Genomic DNA, 24,178 nt, shown 5'->3' on the forward strand with positions numbered 1-24,178 from the left:
GGAGAACAGCAGATGGGAAATAAATCTATACAAGTGTAAATGTGAAAGATTGCAATAATATCAACTTTATTATTAATAGACGTGGCTGCATGGGCCATTTGTAATATAGAAAAGAAGTTGTTTGGTATGCCAGTAGAGTTAGATGCTCTGTTGATATGGTTGAATTGATACAATATATTCAGCATAAATGAGACTTGGTTTATTTTAGTTTAGAATGCTAAGTGGTTTATAAAACACTGTTTAGATCAGTGTTTTTCAAACTTGGCAACTTCAAGATGTGTGGACTTCAACTCCCAGAATTCCCACGGACTTCAATATGTGGATTTCAACTCCCAGAATTCCCACGGACTTCAATATGTGGATTTCAACTCCCAGAATTCCCATGGACTTCAGTATGTAGACTTCCAGAATCCCCATGCTGGCTGGGGAATTCTGGGAGTTGAAGTCCAAACATCTTGAAGTTGCCAAGTTTGAAAAACACTGGTTTAGATGCTATCTCATTCCAGATTTTGCTGCTTACCATCATTAAGCCTCAGTTGTTTCCCTTCTTGATCTCACTCTGCGCAGGACAAAGGTGTGCATAAGATCACAATTCATTTAGCTTCCTGCTTGCATACATCTTACTAAATTTTAAAAAAGAGGAATCCATGGGATGCAAGGCGTTTAAGTCCAGAGTAATCGTTTCTTCCCAACAAAGCACAATTATCTTTCGGGTGATGCTCCAAACTCAGCAAATCCAAAATTCTTCATATAGCAATAAATTCCAAAGTTTGGGCGTATCATTCCAATTCCCATTAACATTATTCAGCCTTACTCTTTGTAAAAAGTATAGTTGGAGTATCAGCTAAAAATGGGACTACAACAGAACAAGCCCAAATCATATGAGTCAAAGTCCCTTCAACTACAATTATGTCTCCAGCACAAATCTTCTGGAGTGGGCAATCCTCCTCCTCCTCCTCCTCCTCCTCCTCCTCCTCCTCCTCCTCCTCCTCCTCCTCTTGACATCCAACCCTTCTTAAACATCTGCTGAGATTTCCAATAAACAATAGTTTATTGTAAAGTTCTCGCAAATTGCCATTAACTTAGTAATACTTAGCGATACTAAGCTAGAGTATAATTCTGAATCTTCCAAAGTATTTTCATTAAAAAAAAAAATCTGCAGGCTGATATACAGAACTAGATATGCAAGACATTGATCTAACTCATAATTTATAAGTGGGCAGGTGTCAATCCAACATCAGGACAGATTTCATGCATCAAATGAAGCACTCACAATAATTGGCCAGATTGGCACAAAGCCTCTTTCACAACACGCAAAAACACAGCTTGCTTAAGCCTGTTGATGACACCACAATTAACTAGGTCTATGGAAAGGCCCAAGCCACGGCTTGCAAAGTGCAAGAATGGGATTCACACAAACAAACCACAGCTTAGCGTGCCGTGTGGATGGAGTCTAGGAGAAACTTTTGACTCCCCCGCCAAGAAAAGCAGTCTGACCATGCCTTTTTCCAAATTACCCAGTTTCCAAATCAAGAAGCCATGAAAAACCGAAGCAGAGGCTGCAGACAGACTATCTGTCTAAATTAGGAAGCGGACACCGAGCAACACAATCGCAAAGCAAAATGCAAATCTTCCGTTGCCCTCCAAGCACAGGATTGCTAAGAAAAAATCAAATCCAGATCCATCAATGTCCTGTTGGACTGCTTGAATTTAGGGCCTGATTAAGGGGCTAAAAGTGAATCGATGTCTCTTTTGTGACATCCGTTCCGTCAACCTTTCGACTTGCCATTTTCTGACCCTGCTGGATGTCTCTTTATTTTTTTTCTGGGAAGAAAGTCACCCCAACATTGTCTGTTGGGAATTGGGGGGTCACAAAAGCAGCCGGGGACATTTCTCATTGTGTTTGTCAAAGGGAAGTTGAATGTTAGCAACAGTTATGGTTAGTTTTGACCAATGACACTGCCTCACTGATCTTGTCTGAATCTGCAAGCTAAGTAGGGTCCAGCTCGGTTAGTATTTGGATGGGAGACCATCAAGAAATCCCAGAGCTGTAGGTAAAAGTAAGAAATTTTGTTTTGTTTTTAAAACAACAGATGCTACTAGAAACTTGATTGGGTTTTTTTTCCCCGCTGTTTCTTTTGGGAAAAAAAAAACCAGTTGTAGAGTTGCTACAAGAAAGTAGGGAGTTGTGAACCAGGAATTGTGGCACTGAATTTACTCACCTCACTTCATCATTGTACTTGTGCTTTTGGGTCCCCGTGACTCTTCCACCTCTTTGTTTTAAAAAATCCCCTTAAAGAAAGAAATCACAAACATCTACAGGTGTAAATTAATGTCATTCTAGTTCTTGCACCTCAATATTTTTACAGAGGTGTGACCAGGAGGCAACTGAAAGTACATAACCTGCCTCCAGATACTTTGCCGTGTCACTTCGCCATAATACCTTTTTACCCACATTTTTAATGGCCTTTTTTTTTTCACGCAATTACACTTAAATGAAAATTGGGTTGCGCAAATGGAGAAATTGATTTTAAAAACACATGACCTTTCTCCCTGGCAACTTCCCAGCCCCATATTAATTTGTTAATTAATCTTTTCTGACAAGTTCATCGTTAGCACAAACGCACGTTTGGTGCTGCTTGCAGAAAAGGCAAACTTTTATGAACTGCCCCCCGACCCCCTGGGAACCGCTTGGTTTTGAAAAGAAAGTTGGAAGAAATGAAATGATGGATCTATAAAGGTGGATTGAAACTGCTTGTTTAGGCATTGGCCCCGTTTCTGTCACTCACTAGTACGGCCAGACAGCGGGGCGAGATGCTCACAAGTGCAACCACCTCAACAGATTAGTGTCGTACAAACACACACACAAATCTTGCAGCTTTTCCTACCGGTTCTCACTTCAATTTGCCTTAGAATGTTTTTCAACGGGCGAGAAAACTTTGCTTAAAATAATGTCCGCTCATGTCATGGTCTGTGGGAAAGACCTTGGGAGACGGGGCGAAGAAAGACTGCCTAGGGAATGGTCAGATAACAGGGAGCGAAGCCCTCAGCTGCATAGTGGGTGGGGCAAAAGGCTCAGGAAGGGCTCTCCCTAGTTTCTCAGGCTGTAAAGGAGACGGGGGGAGAGTTGTCCTTTCAGACTTACAAGATTCTGTCAATGCAGCTTTACAATAAAGTAGAATTAGCTCATCTGGTCATGATTCCTGTCTGGTTTATCCAGTGAGGCCGACAGCTCAGCAACGCCCAGAGCAGTTTGGAAGGTCTGGTTTAGCATCTTAAGTAAAACATCGAAAACTGCAAGGCTTTGCAATTGCCAAGGGAGATTTCAGCCCGCTTCTCCAGACTCCCTTTCGTGCACAATTTGCTGTGGTTTTATTATTTTTTCCCCCTTTTTTGGTGGGGAACAGTTGCCTGAGAAAGACCTCCGTTCCCGGTTCTCTTCCAGCCACTTCTACCCCTCTTGCTTACAAATATTGGTCAAGAGCAAACACCCACCAGGGCAATTTGTTTGGAAACAGAATCCTACTTTGTTAGTCTAAAGCAGACATGAAGCCAGGTTCCCCCTTCCTTTTATTTCCCTGCAGCCATAGGTGTTTTTCAATCAACGCGCTAGCTATGTGGTGCAGAAACCAAACCCTCCAGGTGAAAATTTGTAGTGGATTGTCAAATTAAATCATGTACACCCTCCGCTCGACATTTCACTGCATATTGGCCAAGGAGTCTTGTTACAGATCGCAGAAAACTAATTCAGCTTATTTGGTTTGTGAACGATTCAGTGGATTATCCAGAGCCACAGACATAGCAAACCAGGTTAAACGAGGCCAGACAACACGCAGGGAGGGATTCCAAGAAAACCAATAAAAAAAGATTAACCTATGCAAAACATCTGAGCGTGAGAAGGAACCCTAGAAGAATGATCATTCTCCTGATGCACTTCTTGAATAGAACGGGTGTAACTTGCAACATTCTTCTACAGACGCCCGTTTTCTCTTCTTTTTTTGAACCCCCTGCCCTCGACGTGAGCTGTCCAAGCCCGATGCGGATATAAACAGGCTGTTTGTTTCTTCCAGCGGTGCCTCACCCGTTTCAGCAAATTCTGAAGCCCTGTTGGGAGTCATGAGTTGGGTTAAATGGGCTCCTAGTGCTCTATAAATCGTCTGGGATGAGGTCACCGAATCTCTCCAACTCAAAGAGATCCTGCGGTCAGCAAGCTCATGGCAATTTGCCAGCTTGTTTTCTGAATCCATAAGCGATGCTGTCAGATGCTCTTTACTTTCTTCTGCTTCCCCCCATCACAGCTGCCCTGGAAATAGGTTGGGCTGAGATGGAGGGGCTAACCCAAAGTCCCCCAGGAGGACACCATGGCTTTCTAGCCCAGCTTCTTCATCATTCCCACTCTCTAATGGAATGTGGGAATGACCTTGGGAGACAGGAGGAAGAGCTGCAGACTAGGCAATGGTCAGATAAGAGGCAGCTGAGCCCATAGAAGGAAAAGGGGAGTGGGAAGTATCTCAGAAGGGACCCTCCCTAGTTTCTTGGGCTGTAAAGGTGAGGGGGGAGAGAAGTACTTTCAGACTTGCAAATGTGACCTTACAATAAAGTAGAATGAGTTCATCTGGCCCTGCTTCCTGTCTGGACTACCTCGCAAGACTGACATCAGTCTTTCAAGGACCTGAAAGGACCTCTCTCCCCGCTTGCCTTATTGTATTGTTTCGTGCTTGATTGTTTGTCTGGTGTCAATCCCTGCTTATCTGGGTGTTGGTTGCTGGAGGAAATGTGTTCTGGTCCTTTTGTTTCCTTCTTAGCTTCTTTATTGTCTCTTTTGAATGGTGTGTAAATGTGGTTTATCTCTACATGTCTATTGATGGCTGATGTGTCTGAAGGCCAAGCTTCCAGGAATTCCCTAGCGCCTTTTGGATTTAGCTAGGATGCTCACAGTTTCCCAGTTGAAATTATGGCTGAGTCAGACAAACAATCAAGCAGAAGACAATACCCTAATCAAGGAGCTACCAAGGAGAAAATCACACCCCCACCCACACTGGCAGGGCAAGCAACTCTATATGAACAGGGAGCAGACCCAACACCCCCTCGCACTGATGATGTTACCTAGTTGGGTAATGAAACGTCTGCAGGCTAACGACCAAGCTCAGAGAGCACCAAGGACTCCACAGCCCAACCCTGAGCTCCAGAGAGTCTCTTCTATTGGCCCCTTGAAATTATTCAGGGCAGGAACACAGAACCCAAGGTCACCAAACGTCATGGGTATAAACCTCAAAGGCACTTTCCAAAACTAAAGAGGGAACTCTAATTTCTAGCAGGCCAGAAGGGAAGCGATTGTATTCCATGCTTTAATCACTTTAAATAAATTGCATTTAGGCTCCATTTTGTCCTAACCCCCCCACCCTCCATTCTAACAGTCCTGCCTAGTTTTCAGAGTATGATCTCCAGCCAGCGTAGGCTTAGCCTGAAAAAGAGCTGATCTCTTAACTGCTGAGCCCAACAAAATGGTGATGAGGGTTTATTCAATTTTTCTAAGGGGAAAACAGATTCTCCAAACGCTTCTTCGCGATCAGAGGCTCACCATTCGTGTAGGAAATAAGGTAGCTCCCTTCTATTTTCTTCAGACAATCTATTCAATTTTAAATTTAATTTTGCCTTAGTGTTGCATTTTAGGGGGAAACGCCAGCCACCCAGAACCAAATTTCAGAGGAAATGTGAGAAGCAGACATATATATATATATATGGAAAATCGCTCAAATCTTTTCACAGAATGATGCCTTCTGCATCATTAGAGTTTGGCTGTTCTTGTGGCAATTGTTTAACGACAATGTTCTGCACTTCCCTTGTGAGAAAAATGTCGTTTCCTTCTTGAGAAAAAAACAGAAGATCGATAATAGCCTTTCCATATAGCACCGAACACTGGAAAAGTGACCATCTCAAGAGAAGCAGGAAACGAGAGCTAATTTACTTACATTTCTATCGAAAGCTGATTGAGTCGGCAGGCTCCTTTCAACCTGAAAAGAAAATAATTTCGCCAAACCAACGTGCGGGCAGCAAAATGCTTCAACGGGTGGGTCTCCGGCTCCCTCGGAGACGCCAGGAGCAAATCTAGACATCAGAAACTGAGCAAGAAACTTCTCCAGATGTGGTCATCCAAAACAGGTTGGCAAAAATGCCTTTTAAGTGGGCTCCCATCAGGGGACCCATTTGTATGCAGATGATAGTAAGAGCCTCAAAGCTTCCAGGGAATGTGGCTTTTTGAGAGAAGGGAAAATGGTGGAGGAAGAATGCCCTTTCAGACATGGTTGTAGGAATGAAGGACTGACTATTTTCTTCCACCAGGAATTGTATGATGGCTTGGACAATAATTTCCCCCATTCCTATAGAGTATCATCCTTGTGGCGCTTTTCCTGTCCTGGATGTAGGCTTATAAAATGGACAACATCTGGATAGCTTTTTTCATCTCTCAAAATGCTACAATAGTTAAGTTCTCCAAACAATTGTGGGAAACTTCCTTGAGGAAGTGCTGGGCTCCAGTGGCTGAGATGGGTCCTTCAACGGTCTTCTGCCCCAGCCTTAGAAGGAGTGGTCCTCCTTGAGATAACTTTTGAGAAGAAGGCTGGTGGGCCCATCTCAGCAGCTTGAAGCTCTTCCAGGATCATCACCATCTTGTTAGAAGGTCATATTTAACCCATCACCACACTGTTCGCGAGAATCCATCTCCTTGTTTCCATTCCTATGTCTAAAATGTCATTTGATGATCTGCTTGCTTTTTCCTTGATGACGGCTGTCTGATCTTCCCTTGGCAGAGTGCTATCAAGATGTCACACTGAGAATCTTCAAATAATTCATCACTCAGACCTCCAAACGTCCTCCAAACACCTATGCTTATTTTCCGTCTTCATCATTAAATGCACAAATACTTGCCCAGTTTCTACCCATCTTCTCACCCCAGTGACAAGGACAATAACAGCAACACTGCTAATTAGCATTTCAAATCATGATTATTTTCTGATCCTTAGAACACTCTGACAAATTAGTATTATCAGCCAATATTGTATTGGTAAGATGGAAACTATATGTCTCTATCTCTAGCTGGTTGCTAAGAGTTGACCCCGACTTGATGGTACATAATCAATATGGATACTGAATAACCCAAGGACATTTACTGACTAGATTTGCAACCACATTGAACCATGTTTAGCCATGAACGTTAAACAGCTACATTCACAGACTTGGCTACCTTTAATCTTAGTCATCTTTCTGCCTTTGCATCTTACACAAATACAGTTTATTATTTATCACCCTCATCTAGGTCTCACCTTCCAAGTTAATGGCCTTCCCCAGGGGCCAGGCCATATAAACCACGATCAATAAAATTGCAACAAACATTCTTTTCAAGCCATAAACACAACTAACCAAAACTTAGCCTGTTGAAACTACTAGATCTGTAACGCGCTAGGAGTTTGCCATGAATCCAGTCCCTGACACAGACTCCATAATAGCCAACATTGCCAACCAGACAACAAGCTTGCATAAATCATGATTTAGGATGACAAGAACAGGAAAAGTTCGGAAGTTTGATTTCTTGTTTCCATTAACCACCAAATCTGCAATGTGTCTTATTTCAAGCTTATTGAAATACGGTGATTTCAAAATTATTGTTTTCTAGGTGGAGGGTTTTAAAAAAAAGTTAGGTCTTTTTTTCTGACATTTGATCCGGGTTTTTAAGCTTAGATCTTCAGGGAAATGCTAACTGATCTGATACACAGAACATTGATTTTCGTTTCACTTCCCACAATAGGGTTATCTTACTGGCAATGGCACTTTTTTGCCTCATCAGCATCTACAATCAGGGCTAAATCTTCCTCCTCCTGGGATTTAACAAATAGGCCAGGTTTGATGACTACTTTCCCTAATGTAATCATTTAAGCTCTTTTGGGACAAAGGATTGTTGGACCTACAGCTGACATAAAGTTTGACTGAGTGATTTAAGATGACTGTAACTACAATGTAGGGCTTAGCTTAACCTTCTAGCATTCTTAGCAAGGGGCAAAGCTCATAGCCAAAACGTCAAACCAGAGTTTAGCTCTTCCCCCAAAGCATTTACTCAAATGCATCTGGCTAGTTGGATCCATATATTCTTTTTACTTTCTCTGGGAAAGTAACAAAAGGCAAATTTGGCCCAGTTTCACTGCAAAGACCTGCTAAATTTTACCTGCGTGAGAAGCCACGTCTTTCACCTTTCGACAGACCTACCAACCAACATTGATTCATTTTTCTGAAGCTGGAAGAAAAGGCCGTACAGGATTCTTAGCCCTTAGCTACATTATTCAACATCTCTTGGATAACTGGGTGAATAAAACCACTGCCTTACGGATTCAAGCGCAAATCTCAATATTTTTTAGCAGATTGACTTATTTGCACTAGCGGGGAATGACTTATTTTCACACTCCCACAGGCTGTGAAAATGTTTTTGCACCTCCTGCGTAGCAAAGGGGTGCCTAAATCAAGATTCTATCCTGAAGGTAAAGTTTCTAGCCCTCATGATCACCAAAACTTCAACTTTAGGAGCCATGAAATACAAGCCATGTCTCGGATTGGTCAAGCTATGAAACTGTTGTTGAAAGCCACCTCTTTGCTTCACAAAAAGGATCACGGGAGAGTGGCATATTGTCATCAAACTCTACACATCACTTATCCCTCAAGCTATTTGTGTAATTAAGACTTTAAATGGCAGGAGGGGGGAAGAAGAGAGAGAATTAGGAGTGCATTTTAATTCATTCAGACTTCTTCAAACTTCTTGGTCTGTTTTATTGCTCAGAATTAAAGGAGATTATTGAACTAAAAGGAGTTGAGAGAAAGGCACTTGGTGACCACATTCATACAGTCTTTGTGGCAGGTGTACAAAAGTGGTTTGCCATTATATTTTTCCCATTTCCCCAGTCTAACCCAGTGCCAGAGAAAGATTGTGGAGAGGCTGGGAAAGGAAGGCAAATGAAAACATTAAAAAAAAATCAAGATTTAAAAAGTGCATCTGTTTGTCTCATAGCGAATCAGCCTGTCCTTCGTTCCAATCAATTAGCATGCCATTTAGAGAGCACAAACCTTAAACGTATACCAGATCAAATAAAACAACATTGGTAAAAATAAAATAACGACACAAATTAAACAGCCATATCTCAACGATCAGTGCAACGGACAGCAGAGCATTTTACAGGCAAGAAAATAAAATTGGGCTACGTTCAAAAAAACTGAAACGTACTGCTCGGCTAACCACCGTTGTCCATTAAATAAATCTGTACGACCTGGACATTTAGTTAATAAAGAGGTTGTAAAACATGACTCTGCATCTTTATAGAATGAATAATCAATAGTATTTTCTAGTCCACGTGGAGAGAAACTTTGGAATATGCATTTCAAAGCATTCAAAGAGACTCTGTCTTAATCAACTTGCTCTATATTAAATTCCTTTTCCAGGTTCCAAGGTTCTGTATTTACCCCAATTTAGCGTTAAAGAGATTTTCTGGAAATCGGTGTAATTCCTTGGTGATCCCCAGCTGCATGGGGCTTAACAGAGGTCTGTTGATTTCCCAGTGGTCTCCCATCCAAGTCCTAATTTCCTGAGCCTGCATATCTCCCAAATCCAGCCAAGCCGCTTCCTACTTGCTGAGAGCAACTGAGGAAGCAGCCACAGGATTTCTCTGTTTTTTTCCCCATCTTTCAAGGAGGGGGAAGCCCTCCAGAGCAATTAACTCTGGGAAATTTCCAACAAACTCATCAAATCCCTTTCTGGGGGCTTCGTGGCAGCTGCTGGAGGGTGTCATGCGCAGATCAGAGTTACTGATTCTAGAAAGTAAGTCCTGGGGGGATCAGAAGGTGGTTAGTGTGTGGCTTGTCTCAACTTTTGCCAATGATTTAACTCTGATTGCATCAGCCCTCAGGTTCCAGTCACAAAAACAGGGCGCCACTTTGATTCCTTTAGACTAGTGTTTCTCAGACTTGGCCACTTTAAGAGGTGTGGACTTCGACTCCCAGAATTCCCCAGCCAGCCTGCTTTAAGACGCCAGACGTCGACTCCCAGAATTCCCCAGCCAGCCTGCTTTAAGACGCAGGACTTCGACTCCCAGAATTCCCCAGCCAGCCTGCTTTAAGACGCGGGACTTCGACTCCCAGACTTCCCCAGCCAGCCTGCTTTAAGACGCCAGACGTCGACTCCCAGAATTCCCCAGCCAGCCTGCTTTAAGACGCGGGACTTCGACTCCCAGAATTCCCCAGCCAGCCTGCTTTAAGACGCGGGACTTCGACTCCCAGACTTCCCCAGCCAGCCTGCTTTAAGACGCGGGACTTCGACTCCCAGAATTTTATCTGTTCCTTGTGCCAAATCTAACCAGAGCAAAACCCTCCATCCGTTCCAGCCGTGCCCATCCTTCAATGCCAGCTGCGGGAAGAGACCCCGATTCCCCAATTTTCCAGAAAGTTTAGGATCCTGCTGCAATTGGGAGAACACTCAGCAGCTGAGATCCCTCCCACGCATGGAATTTCTCAGAGATGACCAAGTGAGGAAATGGGACAGATTTTTCCCCCCTTCTTGTGCCCGGCTCCATTTTATCTAATTTTAGACCAGTAAAAGCCTCTCTTCGGCTCCCTTTTGGCTGCAGACGGACAATGCCGCTCTTCAGCCTGCAATCTGGACGCCTGCTGCGTCCTTGGCTCGTGGACTCCTTATTTCCCTTTCAAGCTTTTTTTTTTATTTGATTTGATTTTTAATGAGACCTTTCTTAATGGTTACCCGGCAATCGCTTGGGTCTTTTATTTTTTTAATTGTGCGCCACCTCCGCTGGGGCTCCTTTATGCATGCATGAAAGGCGTGCTACGGCGGCGAATAATGCAAAAAAATAAATAATCTCGCCAAGGCCTCCAGAATGCAAAAGAACAAAGGGGCTGGGAAAATCAGAAGAGGAACGTTGCTGCCTGGTCTGGTTGATCTGAGCTCCCGTTTGGAGGATTCCTCTCTTCACGGGAAGGGCCAAATTTCAGAGGGAGGTGGTGGGGAAGGGGGCCCCTGTCCTCTGCCCCCAATAAAGCCATTGTGGTGCATCGGGGGTTTTGAGCCTGAATGCAGTCGCAGGTAATTTATGCAGCATGGAATTGCCTGAAATTTTTCAAGAAGAACCGTCTGTTGCAGCTCCGAGAAATTGAGCATTTGCTTTGGGCAACTCAGAGAGAGGTTAATATTGTTCAGGATATTCACTTTCCAGATCGTCTAAGGCAGTGTTGTCCAAACCTGGCCACTTTAAGATGAGTGGACTTCAACTCCCAGAATTCCCCAGCCAGCATGGCTGGCTGGGGAATTCTGGGAGTTGAAGTCCACTCATCTTAAAGTGGCCAAGTTTGGACAACACTGATCTAAGGCAATGGACTAGTAACACGAAATATATTTTGTCATAGCAAAGGGCAGCACCCGGGCAAACCCGGCTGATCTCAACATTTAAGCGAGTTGCACCCGATGATCATTTGGATAGGAGACCACAAGGAAATCCACACACCCCAAGGAATGATTTAAAAGGATGGCGGTCAAATTTTCTTCATTGGCAAAGGAAAAAATTCAGGGGGTCCTTGGCTCCTCTGTGTATTGTGAGTCATTGACACCTTTGTGGGCTAATACTTTAATGGACATAGATAGAGTTCGGGGAAAATCTTGTAATGCTAAAAGAGGTTCCTGTTATGTTAAATTATGTCCGAAAGCTTTGGATTCTGACTACTTTTTAGGAGTTCTGGTTGTGTCACGTTTGAGAGGTTGCGAAGAGAATTATTTTGAGAAACTGAGTATTCCTGATATTAAGGACTAGATTCAAGAGATGTGTAATTTATCTGTTTTTGAAAAGGCAGATTTTATCTACAAATAAAAAAAATACAATGCATTTTCCTTTGGCATAGGTTTCATGACATTTTATCATGCTAGCATATTATTATTTATTCTCGTTAGCATAGATTTAGCAACATTTAAATATTGTTTTAACACCTGATGAATGTGTGATATATATTGATAGCCTATAATTTCTTTTTAATGGAGTTGAGTTGTTCCTTTTCTTGTAGTCTGTTATTGTTTATATATATATGCTCCTTTGGGTTTTTCCCCCCATTTTCATTTTTGTTTTTTGGGGTAAAACTTGTTAAAATAAATACCATTTCTATTTAAAAACCAAAAATGAAACCCTAGGGCTGCAGGTTAGCTTGGAAAGTTTGAAAATTATTATTGCCTCAATATAAAATTATTTTATATTATACAATTATTATATAAAATATCAAATTATTATTTTATATTATAAAATATATAAATATTATAAAATATAAAAAGTATATAAAATCATTACCTCAAGGTAATAATGACAAACCACTTTCATAGTGTGGCCAAGAAAATTACATGTACAGGTCCAGTGATCAGTAGGAACTGAGAATGAGTTGAGGATGGGAGACCACCAGGAAGTCCCTGGACTGTAAGCTGGACTAGAGAGTAAAAAAAAAAAAATCAGAAATAAGCTGATTTTACAGAAAATAACACTTCTGTACTGTTGCCCCAAAACTGCACACAGTCACTAGGTGTTGGGATGAACTCTTAATAAACTTCACTTATTAGGAAATTTTTCATGAATGGCCAGAAGTGATGTAGATGAACACTCCTCTTTCTTTCTTTCTTTCTTTCTTTCTTTCTTTCTTTCTTTCTTTCTTTCTTTCTTTCTTTCTTTCTTTCTTTCTTTCTTTCTTTCTTTCTTTCTTTCTTTCTTTCTTTCTTTTTCTTTCTTTCTTTCTCTAGACTGAAGGTTAGATCTAGCACCAAATAAAAGCCCCAATATTCTAAATTGAGCCTCCATGTGCAAGAGAATGCCAGAAGTGGAAATAAGTTTAAGAAACCTGGAAAGCTCCTCTGCTAACTATTAGTCAAGCTGAAGCTCTTTTAAAGTCGCCGCGGTGATAGACAAGAACCCCCCAGTTCTTCACCTCTAAATTATTAGTAGCTAAAAGAGATGTTTCCCCACTTGAGTAATCTCTGAATAAAGGAAAACCCCTCCACGTTGCAAATAACTTTTGAAAAAACTCTTCTGCCGCAGAGGAAAACTGCTGAGGTGGGCATCTGGGGATCTCTGAAAGCATCTTGTTGGGTTCCTTTCCAATTAAAGTGAACCCAAGCTAAGTTCAGAGTGATTAAATCAAGGGACGAGTGCTTAATTAATAGCAAGCGGTCAGACCTCAGTGGCATTTTCTTTATCCCAGTCAATAAATTAACCTTTCATCAAAGGAAGACATTTCCCTTGGATAATTTGAGAGCCTCCCCAGAAAGTGAATGGTTGAAAAAGCCTTCTCCAACTTGGACACCCTCCAGGTGGGTGAGTCTCAGCTGCTAGAACTTCCCAGGTTGGGTGACCCACTGCTGAGAATCTCGGGTATAGATATCCAGGTTAAGAAGGCTGAATTAGATTCACAGGCAGATAAGGACTGATTGATCGATTAGGTGCCATCAAGTCAGTGTCAACTCTTAGCAACCACAGATAGATTTTCTCCAGGAGGATCTGTCCCCTACCTGGTCTTTCAAGTCTTCCTATGGTGCACCCATCGCCATTGTAACTGAGTCCATCCACCTTGCTGCTGGTTGTCCTCTTCTAATTCCTTCCACCTTTCCCAGCATCATGAACTTCTCTGGGGATTGTATCATCTACCTGGATAGAGATTGATTGATTGATTGATTGATTGATATCAAGTCAGTGTTTACTCTTAGGGACCACATAGATAGATCTTCTCCAGAATGATCTGTCCCCAACCTGGTCCTTCAAGTCCTCCAATGGTGCACCCATCGCCACTGTAACTGAGTCCATCCACCTTGCTGCTGGTTGTCCTCTTCTCCGGTCTCCTTCCTCCTTTCCCAGCATCAGAGCCTTCTCCAGAGAGTTAAGTCTTTGCATAATGTGTCTGAAGCAGGATCATTTGAGATTGGTCATTTGTGCCTCGAGCAAGAACTCTGAGTTGATCTATTGATTTGTTTCCTTGGCCGAGAATGGATTTCTCAGGAGTCTTCTCCAACACTGAAGTTCAACAGATGAGTAAGGCTTCCCTTTAAGAAAGCGTTTCATGGTTCTGAGATGAAGGCCAAGTCCTTCAGAGTTTCATAGCAACCGTCCCGTTTCTGGTTGCAAACGTTGATTTGCAAGTCTTCCCTTGGCACCCCCCACTTTGCAGAACCTTGAAACTTTAGCAGAGCACCACAAAGACAATTCACTGACACGCTCCACAGCGCACTAATGAGTAATACATCACAGAGGAATGGGACACATTGCATTTGAAACCAAGGAGCTGTAAGGTTTGATGGGTGTATGACTTTTCTTTAACAGAGACAACTACTGTTTTAGAAACCTGAAGCATACAAATACAGCCATCAACTCTGTTGGGATGGTGCTTCTTGGTAACCCCCGAGGTGCAAAATCGATCTTTCAGTGTATCCACGTTTGCCAAGAACTGCAACGAGGCCAAGAAACACGAAGAGCTGTCAGACTCCCTGGAATTGCAAGATTCAGCCTAGATGTTAACTTGTCCCCCTTGAGAGGGGGATTCCAGCTTCCAAATTAATTTGGATACAAGTGAATTTTCACCTGCCTCCTTTTGCTAACTTGTTAGAGGAAGGATCTGAATCTCATGGGGCTCATTTATACAAAATACAGTGGGTTGAACAACATAAAAAAAAAACACGATAGTCATGTAAATGTATTAGAAAGACATACGTACTAGAATAATAGATACGCATATATAGAATTGTAATGGTGGTTATAATGACATATCAACATGGTTTTTCTGGTGGTGTTTCGTTCCCTTTTTGGTTAAAGCCCTCTCCCTACTTTTTTACCTTTTTAAGAATAAAAAAATAAATAATAAAGAGAGGAAGGATCTGGATCTCGGCTGTCTCAAAGAAGCCCAACCCTCAAACTTTGCAGAACTCAGACCAGAGCGAGAATAAGTGATCCACGCGCTACCTCAATAAGCAAGAATGCCTGTCCTGGGTCCCCTTTCCGCCTCACCCTCTTGCAAACCCGTACCAAAAATGATTTATCCATTTCCTGCTGATCTAAGGTCAAACACATTCCTGCCAGTGAGATGAAGAAGGAGCAAAGATGCAAATTAGGACCCATTCATTCTCCAACCTGATGACTTTTCGATTTGCGAGAGAAATGATAGCAATTGAAAGCAGCCCGTCTGGAGGGCCCGGCGTTGGGGAAAGCTGCCTTAAAGCAGAGACCAGTAAATTGGACCATCATTTTTTTCCACATCAGTGATGGAGTATTTCTCCATACAATCTCAACCGCCTATTAATCTTGACAGGCAGCATTTGCGAACTTCCTTATGCCGAGCCTTTCCAATGTAATTAGCCAATTTAAAACCCTTTAATTAATTTGCATTTTGCACTCAAATCTCATAAGTGGCTGTCCTAGAATGCGGCTACGGGGAAAGGGAGAAACCGGGCTGGAAGTGACAGGGGCTCAGGGCTCAGCCATCAGCACACACAGTTTTGTGGGGGGGTTTTTTGCTCACGCACATTAATTCTGCACCGACGTGTGCCTCTCCAGGTCTTTCAGAGGCGTGAGGACGGGTCGGTGAATTTCTTTCGTGGTTGGGAAGCTTACAAAGATGGATTTGGAAAACTCACAGGAGAACACTGGCTAGGTATGTCCATCTCTGGGGAAAATTGGACTGTGGGTGTTTATTTATTTATTTATTTATTTATTTATTTATTTATGTAATTAGTCTGTATTGAAGGCTCAGCAGATGGTTCAAGCCCTCGACAAGCCAGCAAACTGTCCATAATACTACAAAAGAATTCTGCCATGCCTTTAGTTAGGAACAGAAGTAGGTATTTTGCTTTCACCCCAGTTTACAGCAGCTAGAACCCCATCCTCAAAGTCAGGAAAGCATTCATCTCCCCTAGATCTAGTTACTGAGCATGGGGAGAATTATGAGGAGGAAAAAAGTACACTTCTAAAAGATCTGTGCAAACAGGGGCACTTACATTTTTTAAAAAGTGTTTCAAGTTATACTTTCTCCATTTTTGTCTCCCTTCCCATCCCTTCTGGCTAGCATTCATCTCCTTTAGATCCAAATACTGAGAGTGGAGAGAGTTATAGGGAGAAAAAGATACACTGCTAAGAGATCTGTACAAATACTTTTTTTTAAAAAAAAAGTTCTTTAAGTTATGCTTTTCTTTTTTCCTTCTCCCTTCCCGTGGCTTCTACCTTTTGTGCTGGGGCTCTGATCTTCTAAACCACTGCAGAGAATGTTCTACTCAGCAAGCTTTTCTGGAAATCTTTGCTTTGGGTTAAACAGCAAAGGAAATGGAATAAGGAAATTAAACCCATCCCTAAGGGTGTACTAAGGGTTTACTGAAAGTCTTGCTATCCTTGGTCAAGGAGCAGAGAAGAAGATACATGAAGCTGATTATTTTCTTCCTCTTTTCTGCACTAGGGTTGAAGCGAATCCATGCTTTGAGCACGCAAGGAACCTATGAATTGCGCATTGACCTTGAAGATTTCGATAATGGCACAGCGTACGCTCATTACGGGACTTTTGCTGTTGGTCTCTTCTCAGTTGACCCTGAAGAAGATGGCTATCCAGTCACTATTGCTGACTATTCTGGGACAGCAGGTAAATACCCATCATTTTTAAATGTGTGCTCTCCTTCTCCTTCTCCTCCTTCTCCTTCTCCTTCTCCTTCTCCTTCTCCTTCTCCTTCTCTCCTGGTTTGGAGAAGGAGACATCCATTTGAAGAAATGTGTGTTCTTCTTCTCCTTCTCCTGGTTTGCAGGCAGCCTGATACAATAGAATTTGCTTTTCAAGTTGACTTCGAAGGAAAACAGATTCTGGTGGAATGCAGTTGATTTGGCCTTTATTTAGCAAGCTGGGGTGAGGGGGTGCATGTGAATGGCTTCCTACAGATCTCAAAGGAAGACTTCAGAAGGGAACTCCTCCCAGGGGCTTTTTCAGATGGGAAAGAGTAGGTAGCCAGGCAGGCTGCAGGACGATAAAGAGATGGGGAATGCACAGTCCTCTCTCCAGCCCTCTGCAGCCTCCCTGGCTTCTTACCCTTCCATTCCATCCAAAGGGGGGGACATGAGATGTGACTCTCCATGGGGCTTTTTCAGTTGCAGCGCTCCTGGCACCCCTAAGGCGGAACTCGCTTTTGAGAAAGGATGGGGGAGTTTCTCATCCCCCTGGAAAAAAAAATGCAGAGAAATTATCCACCAGGCTTTTCAACCCACAAGTGAACTGGAGTATTTCCAAAGGCCATTTGTGCCTAATTCTAGTTTGTGTATGTATGTTTTTTTAAGTATGTGTTGGTTGTGTGTTTTGGTAATGATGTATGGGTTATTTTGTGTGCAATTTTTCATGTTATTCTAATGGAAAAAAGAAAGGAAAAGCCAGTTGCTCTCTGCTCAGAATATATATATATATATATGGAGAGAGAGAGAGAGAGAGAGAAATTGAGAGAGAGAAATTGAGAGAGAGAGAGAGAAATTGAGAGAGAGAGAGAGAAAATCCCCAGCATTATTAAACAGCCTGGTCTGCCACAGTAGCAAATTTCCACTTCAAAACATCCACCCAGAATTGAAATTTCATGTCAGAAATCGATATTTCACCCCATGGTAAAGAACATTTCAGTTAGAATATCCACTCCGTGTGGATGTTTGGAAGCCATCAGTCAGTGGGCTGATTTGGAAATAAGCATTTCTGCTTTTCCGACAGAAAAACGGGACAGCATTTTATCTCAACTGCCTTATTCAAACCAGCCAGCTGACCACTCCTGGACTCACAACTCTGTTCATTCCCTCAGTTTTCCCCAAACCTGCTTCTGATATGGCCTCCTTCCTTCACCTTACCCCCGACAATTTGGCAGTTTGCAAAAGATCCACCCCTGAGCAAGTCCAGAACTTGGAAGCTGGATCCCTTGACTTGAAGTTGGGAGGTTGACCATGAGGAGACTGGTGGGACTGAGAGCTTTCACACTCTTGGTGTCCCCCAAAGTTCCAGTGAAGGAAGTGGTGAGCTCCCCTTTCCTGGACATGGGAAAGGAAACTGTTGGGTTCTTCCTCAAAGGGAGGTTGGGTTGCCATCTGGCAAGAAGGTTTTAATTTGCTCTTCTGCCCTCAGCAGGAGGGTGGACTGCATGACCACAACAGTCCCTTCCAACTTTTCATGATTCGATGGAATTATGGTTCTTTGCCAAAACAGGATGTGAAGGGACGCAGCATCACCCAGTAGGAATCTGGTGGAATGGTAGAAAATAACTTTCTAGCATTAACAGTAGTTTGATGGTGGAGCCAATTCTCATAGAAGTTGATGGGGTCTCCTCACTGGATGTGCCTCCAAGATGAGGCTGGACACATCCTCATGTGGAGCAATGACCTCAGTGGCTTCTTCTACAGTTCTATGAAACCACATTCTGACTTATCCTACCCATCTAACACGCTTCTCCTCCCCAGGAGACTCTTTCTTGAAACACAACGGCATGAAGTTCACCACTAAAGACCTGGACAATGACCACTCAGAGAACAACTGCGCTGCCTTCTACCATGGTGCTTGGTGGTATCGCAACTGCCACACGTCCAACCTGAACGGGCAGTACCTCAAAGGCCACCACAGCTCCTACGCGGACGGGATCGAGTGGTCTTCCTGGACAGGTTGGCAGTATTCGCTCAAGTTCACTGAAATGAAGATCCGGCCCGTCAGAGATGAAAAGTAACTCAAGGCCTACATGTGTTCCTCCTTTCTTCCTCTCCCACCTTCCCCTTGTAGCTCAGTGTGGTTTTGTCTGAGTCTGGAGAAACACAGGAGCTGAAAAATCCCCTTGCCACCTATTACACTTGACTACGTCAAACGTTCTCCCTGTGTGCCCAACTGAGTTTTGGAGAAGGCACTCCTTGTATACCTCCCTCTGATGCAAAAGAAGCATTCTTTGAAATCTGTTCTCTTCTCTACACTCAAGTGAACGGACCTGAGAAAAACATCTCTCCCCCCCTCGTGTAATCTTACACCTCCCCTACCCGTCCACCGTGTTTTTAAGAGAGGTGCTTTGCTGTCCAAAGAAGTTAGTCTGAGAGCTGCATGTTTCATTTTGGTTCAAGACCATCCTCCAAGGACATCCTGTCCCCATAAAAAAGTTGCCATAATTATTTTTATGGGGAGCCACACATTAATTATTCAGCCAAGGTGAGTTCAGAGTAAGGCCGCACAAATAAGGAAGAAAGGATTTAGACGGCGACTAAAATGAGCCACATTTTAAGAGACGCTCAGGGTGAAATCTATACAGGGGAAGACAAATTGCTTGGATGGTTATAGAAGTTAGATTTATCATTAGATGCAAATTGGCCTTGTTGCCTGAACACTACAGAAGGCAGAAATGCTTTGATGCTAGAGATCATGGCAACCATGAGATCAGGAGGTATGTTTTCCATCCTCGTGTGCAAATGGGAAGAACCAAGCCACTGCACAGATTGGATCTACCCATGTTACCTTCCTGAAGCTTTTCATAACCAACCTCAGCCGAGCTTAAGTCATGTTTGGCATCTCGTAACCAAGGTTAAAAGAAATCCAAATGAAAACAATATTACATTTTTGAGAGTTGCCATGGAAAAAAAGCTCCTCCTGATGCCCCCAGAACATTTCACTTGGGCGGCTTCTGAAGGATCAAGTTCCCTCCTGAGAAGAAAACTCACTGATCTGCTTTGGGATTAAAACAAACGGTTGCTGTACTGCTGATCCGAACACCAAGACAACAGAGCACCCAAAACCCTTATTTCCTTCACACCCCTTCAATCTCACAGTGAAACAATCAATTCAACCAGGCCCAGAATTCATGTTTATATTGGTTATCTACTAAACCTTAAACAAGGCTCCTTTGTTATCAATAAATGCTCAATCTCAGTAATATTATTATCCAAAATTTCTCATTTCCTTTTACACAGGTCCACGGGAATATGGGAAAGTAGAAACAGGGGTGTTTCCAATTAAAAATGACTCACAAGCCATTGAGTTAGGCTTGGGGGCTTTGGAGAATCTCCACCAGCCAGAAGAGATAGTATCTGGCTAGACCAACTAACAATCAACTTAGGATGGGCACAGTTTCACCCAGCACAACATACACAGTCGTGTAACAAAACAATAGAGTTTTGCAGAACTTCAATTTGCCCTTCTCCTTATAAAATTCACAAGTTTAGCAAAGATGGAGCTTCTAAAAGGATTCTTTTCCATGATTCTCACGGATTACTCTTTAACAAGATTTATTGAGACGAAAGGGACGGAGTCACAAGAATTCCGGCAACTAAATTATTTCCCATTTAGAAGCAATATCTCATTATTATCAGAGATCTTCTGATTTCCTTTCTAACAGCCTTCCGACGCTCCCGCAGACAGGCAAGGACCAACGTTTACCTCTTGCTTTTAAAATCTGAACCCAACACCTTGGTCCTATGTGACTTTTGGGGTTTGTTCTTGTCCCGTGTAATCCCAAAGCTGCAGGTCTCTTGGAAAACTCACCTCAAAAATAAAATTAAAGCACTCAGTATTTCCCAGGCTTTGTACAAACAAGCAGAATTTTGCCCGTCTCCCCGTGCCTGGTTAATGGAGGTGCCAGCTACAAAAATGAGATTAATTCCATAAACCACAGTTCAACTAAACACAGGTAGGTATGGTCTGAAAACATCACCAGAATGCTTTCGAGCAGCAGTTCTCAAACATTTTGGTTTCAAAACCCCTTTATATTCTTAAATATAACTGACGACCCCAAAGAACTTTGGTTTATGGGGGTTATATCTACAGTGACCATATGTCCTTTAGATGAAAGCTGTCCTTTAAATGTATTTATTTTTCAAACAAAACTCACTCTTGTCCTTTAGCTTGGTCATTTAACTTTCTCCGTGCAAATGGTACTCTTGAATGCCCAGCCATTCCCATTCATGTGAAAAATATGGAAACGGAATGGTCTTTTCTAAATAGATTTACATATACGGTTTGATTTGAGATACCTTGATTAGAATATGCATTTTTGTAAAGTTTTTTCTTGGTTTTGCTCTTGAATTTTCCTTTGTAAAGCCAAGTTGTAAACTGAAGCAATTAAAATGTTTAATGACCCCCTTTCAGATTTGCCCCTTTTTTCCCCCAAGAAAATACGGTCACTGCAGCTATAGTTCTCAATATATACTGTATTCAAAATTAAAACTGTTAAAGTATTTATTTGACTTTGCAGAGGCCCTGAAGGGGTCTCAGGGATCCCCGGGGGTCCCCAAACCACATTTTGGGAACTGCTGATTCAGAGGAATCCACCGTGCAAAACCCCTTCTTTTTGCAGATCTGCTTTTCAAGGATCTGCTTGCAAGCCGTTTTGGAAAAGGTGCCATTTGTCTTGCAGCCAGCTGAAAACGTGGCAGACCGTTTCTAATTTCTCCCTGAAAAGTTGGAGGTGGGCGCCTTTAATATAGGTATGGTTCGCCTCCGTTCCAGAGTGTTTGCACACTCCAAAAATCAACAAGTGCTATTTGACCAGAGCTGACAAAAGCAAGACGGAGAAATATGAACAAACATATAATCAGCCGCGGCTTGTATCGCTCTGGAATCTCTTTAAAACAATTGCCTTTTCTTCCGGGATGTCGGAAAGCAAGTAAAACTTCCCCTGACTGCTAATGTGGTGCTCTTTCTCCACTCCTCCCATGAGTTCCTGCAAAAAAAGGAAAGAAAAGAAAAGAAAAGAAAAGAAAAGAAAAGAAAAGAAAAGAAGGAGGGAGGGAGGGAGGGAGGGAGGGAGGGAGGGAGGGAGGAAAGGGGGAGAAGGAAAGGAAGAGAAGGAAGGAAGAAAGGGACAGAGGGAGGAGAAACAGAAAGATGAGGCAGGGCAGGGGAGGGGAGAGAGGGAGGGAGGAAGGAAGGAAGGAAGGAAAACAGAAAGATGAGGGGAGGGAGGGAGGGGAGAAGGAAGGGAGGGAGGGAGGGAGGAAAGGGGAGAAGGAAAAGAAGAGAAGGAAGGGAGGGAGGGAGGAGAAACAAAAAGACGAGGGAGGGGAGGGAGGGGAGAGAGGGAGGGAGGGAGGGAGGAAGGAAGGAAGGAAAACAGAAAGATGAGGGGAGGGAGGGAGGGGAGAAGGAAGGGAGGGAGGGAGGAAGGAAGGGGAAGAGAGGGAGGAAGAAAAGGGGAGAAGGGAGGGAGGGAGGGAGGGAGGGGAAACAGAAAGACGAGGCAGGGGAGGGAGGGAGGGAGGGAGGAAGGAAGGAAGGAAGGAAGGGGAAGAGAGGGAGGGAGGAAAGGGGGAGAAGGAAAAGAAGAGAAGGGAGGGAGGGAGGGAGGGAGGAGGAAGAGAGGGAGGGAGGGAGGGAGGGAGAAGAAACAAAAAGACGAGAGAGGGGAGGGAGAAGGAAGGAAGGAGGCTGGTTATTCATTCAGATGGGGTGAGAAAGATTCCCTGTCTTGTTTCCTGTTGCCCTTAACTAACCTGCTAAAAAATCACCAGTGTCTGGATGGGAGTTTTTCATCCTTGGTGATGGGAAGGTCAGTCCCTTTTCACAGCATCAATATGAGGGACAGATGCAAATGGAGCATCATTTAGCTGGCAAGAGCATTTGGAAAGCCACATTTCTGTGACTGAAATGGGCTGCAAAGAAGGCTGTTTGGGTTCCTCTCTGCTTCCTCTGATCAACCACAACTCTGAAAAAACTTCCAGTGGTGTGGCCAGAGAGCGGAGAATAAGGCTTTGCTTTCCGGAAGCACAGCTTAGGAGTTTCAAAATGCAGAGTCATACATGCTGGAAATAACCAAATTCTGCATCGATGTTCGGATTAAGAGAGGGAGGGAATTGCCCCAAGTAGCAGAAGCTGCAGATTGGCGAGTGGAAGAAAACCAAGATGCTCTGGCAAAGTGGGCTTCTAAGCTGGTTTGTTCTGCTCAGGAGAAAGAAATGTTGTCTCCCATTGTTAGCCCAGAACTAAAATGCAGATATTTTGGCCCTTTGAAGCAAAGAGACGTTCATTCCCCCTCGGGTTTCCCTCAAATCCAGGATGATGCATTTGGAAACAAATTAAAATGGGAGCTGGGTGGGAGGAAAAGGGGCTTGCTGGTTCTCTCTCTAGGGAAAGATCAAGCATAGATCTTTCCACGCCGAGCAGGGGTTAGACTTCAGTGCTGTGATATGGTAGGTCTCCCATCAGGTCTACGATCCATCCGTTATTTCTGCTGCTCGGATTAAGCCCCCGACAGGAACGGCTTGAGGCTGGAACCAGATTCCCAGAGGCGCGGAGGTCAGAAGCTCTGGGGGAATGGGAGTGAGACAGCCGCCAGAGTAATCGCTGACCGGGTCTCAGATCCCTGCAAATCCTTCAGGGGCCTCCCTCAAGCTTCAAGGATTGGCAGGGCCCTCCATCTCTTCCCAGGGCTGCAAAGACCGTCTGCTGACGATGGCCTCCGGTTCCAGAGCCTTTCGTTCGAATTGCAACCAGGTGAGAAACGACTCGAAACAGAAGTCATGATGGCGTTGTGTCTTCCTCGAGAGAAATTTAGCAGTGAGCGGAGCCAAGGGAGACGGTCCGCTGGAAAAAAAAAAAAGGGGGGGAGCCCCTGCTTATGGCTCAACCTGACCCCCCATTCTGAGGGTCTTCCCTGTCCAAGGAATTGGGGCTATGAAAATTGGGGCTATGAGAAACAGAAGCTAGTTGGGATGGAAAGTTTAAACACTATGTTCTGGACCTGATCCTTTGGGCCGAGGTGCTGTTCCAGTAAATTAAATGCTCTGAGTAAAATTCCTACTGACTTCACCAATGCATCTATTTAACGTTCAAGAGAGCAATCCAGAAGCCATTTCATGGTGTTTTCTCAAATCCCCAGCCGAGCCTGCAAGACCAAAGATTTCCTGGTGGTCTCCTATCCAAGCTTGTCTAATTCTAAGCCCAGATCACATCCACCAGATGCGATCCCCTGCAGAAGTAACTCAGGTCCTTCCATGCCACCCTGCCTAGCTTTTCCAACAACGTTTTGCAGAAACCAGGTCATCTTGACCCTCAGAAAACTCATTCTGTGCTCCAGGGCTCTGGAAGGGGTGGGGCATATGTGCTGAAGCACGACAGAAAATGCTGTGGGGACTTGTTCATCCTCCTTCAT

The 24,178-nt window shown here is 43.5% G+C and overlaps 1 protein-coding gene across 1 annotated transcript in view; it reads left to right on the forward strand.

Moving 5' to 3' along the window:
• FIBCD1 (fibrinogen C domain containing 1) overlaps positions 1 to 18,781 on the forward strand; it is a 54,895-nt gene extending 36,114 nt beyond the window's left edge. The window contains exons 5-7 of the mRNA XM_088146743.1: positions 15,615 to 15,711; positions 16,507 to 16,686; positions 18,522 to 18,781. Of these exons, the coding sequence (XP_088002869.1) occupies positions 15,615 to 15,711; positions 16,507 to 16,686; positions 18,522 to 18,781 (537 nt within the window). The remainder of the gene's footprint in view (positions 1 to 15,614; positions 15,712 to 16,506; positions 16,687 to 18,521) is intronic.
• The last annotated feature ends 5,397 nt before the right edge of the window (positions 18,782 to 24,178 follow it).

This window comes from Python bivittatus, unplaced genomic scaffold, assembly GCF_059951505.1.
Source record: "Python bivittatus isolate LINGU-HERP-01145 unplaced genomic scaffold, Pbiv_v1 ctg000160_np1212, whole genome shotgun sequence".
Classification (NCBI taxonomy): Eukaryota; Metazoa; Chordata; class Lepidosauria; order Squamata; family Pythonidae; genus Python; species Python bivittatus.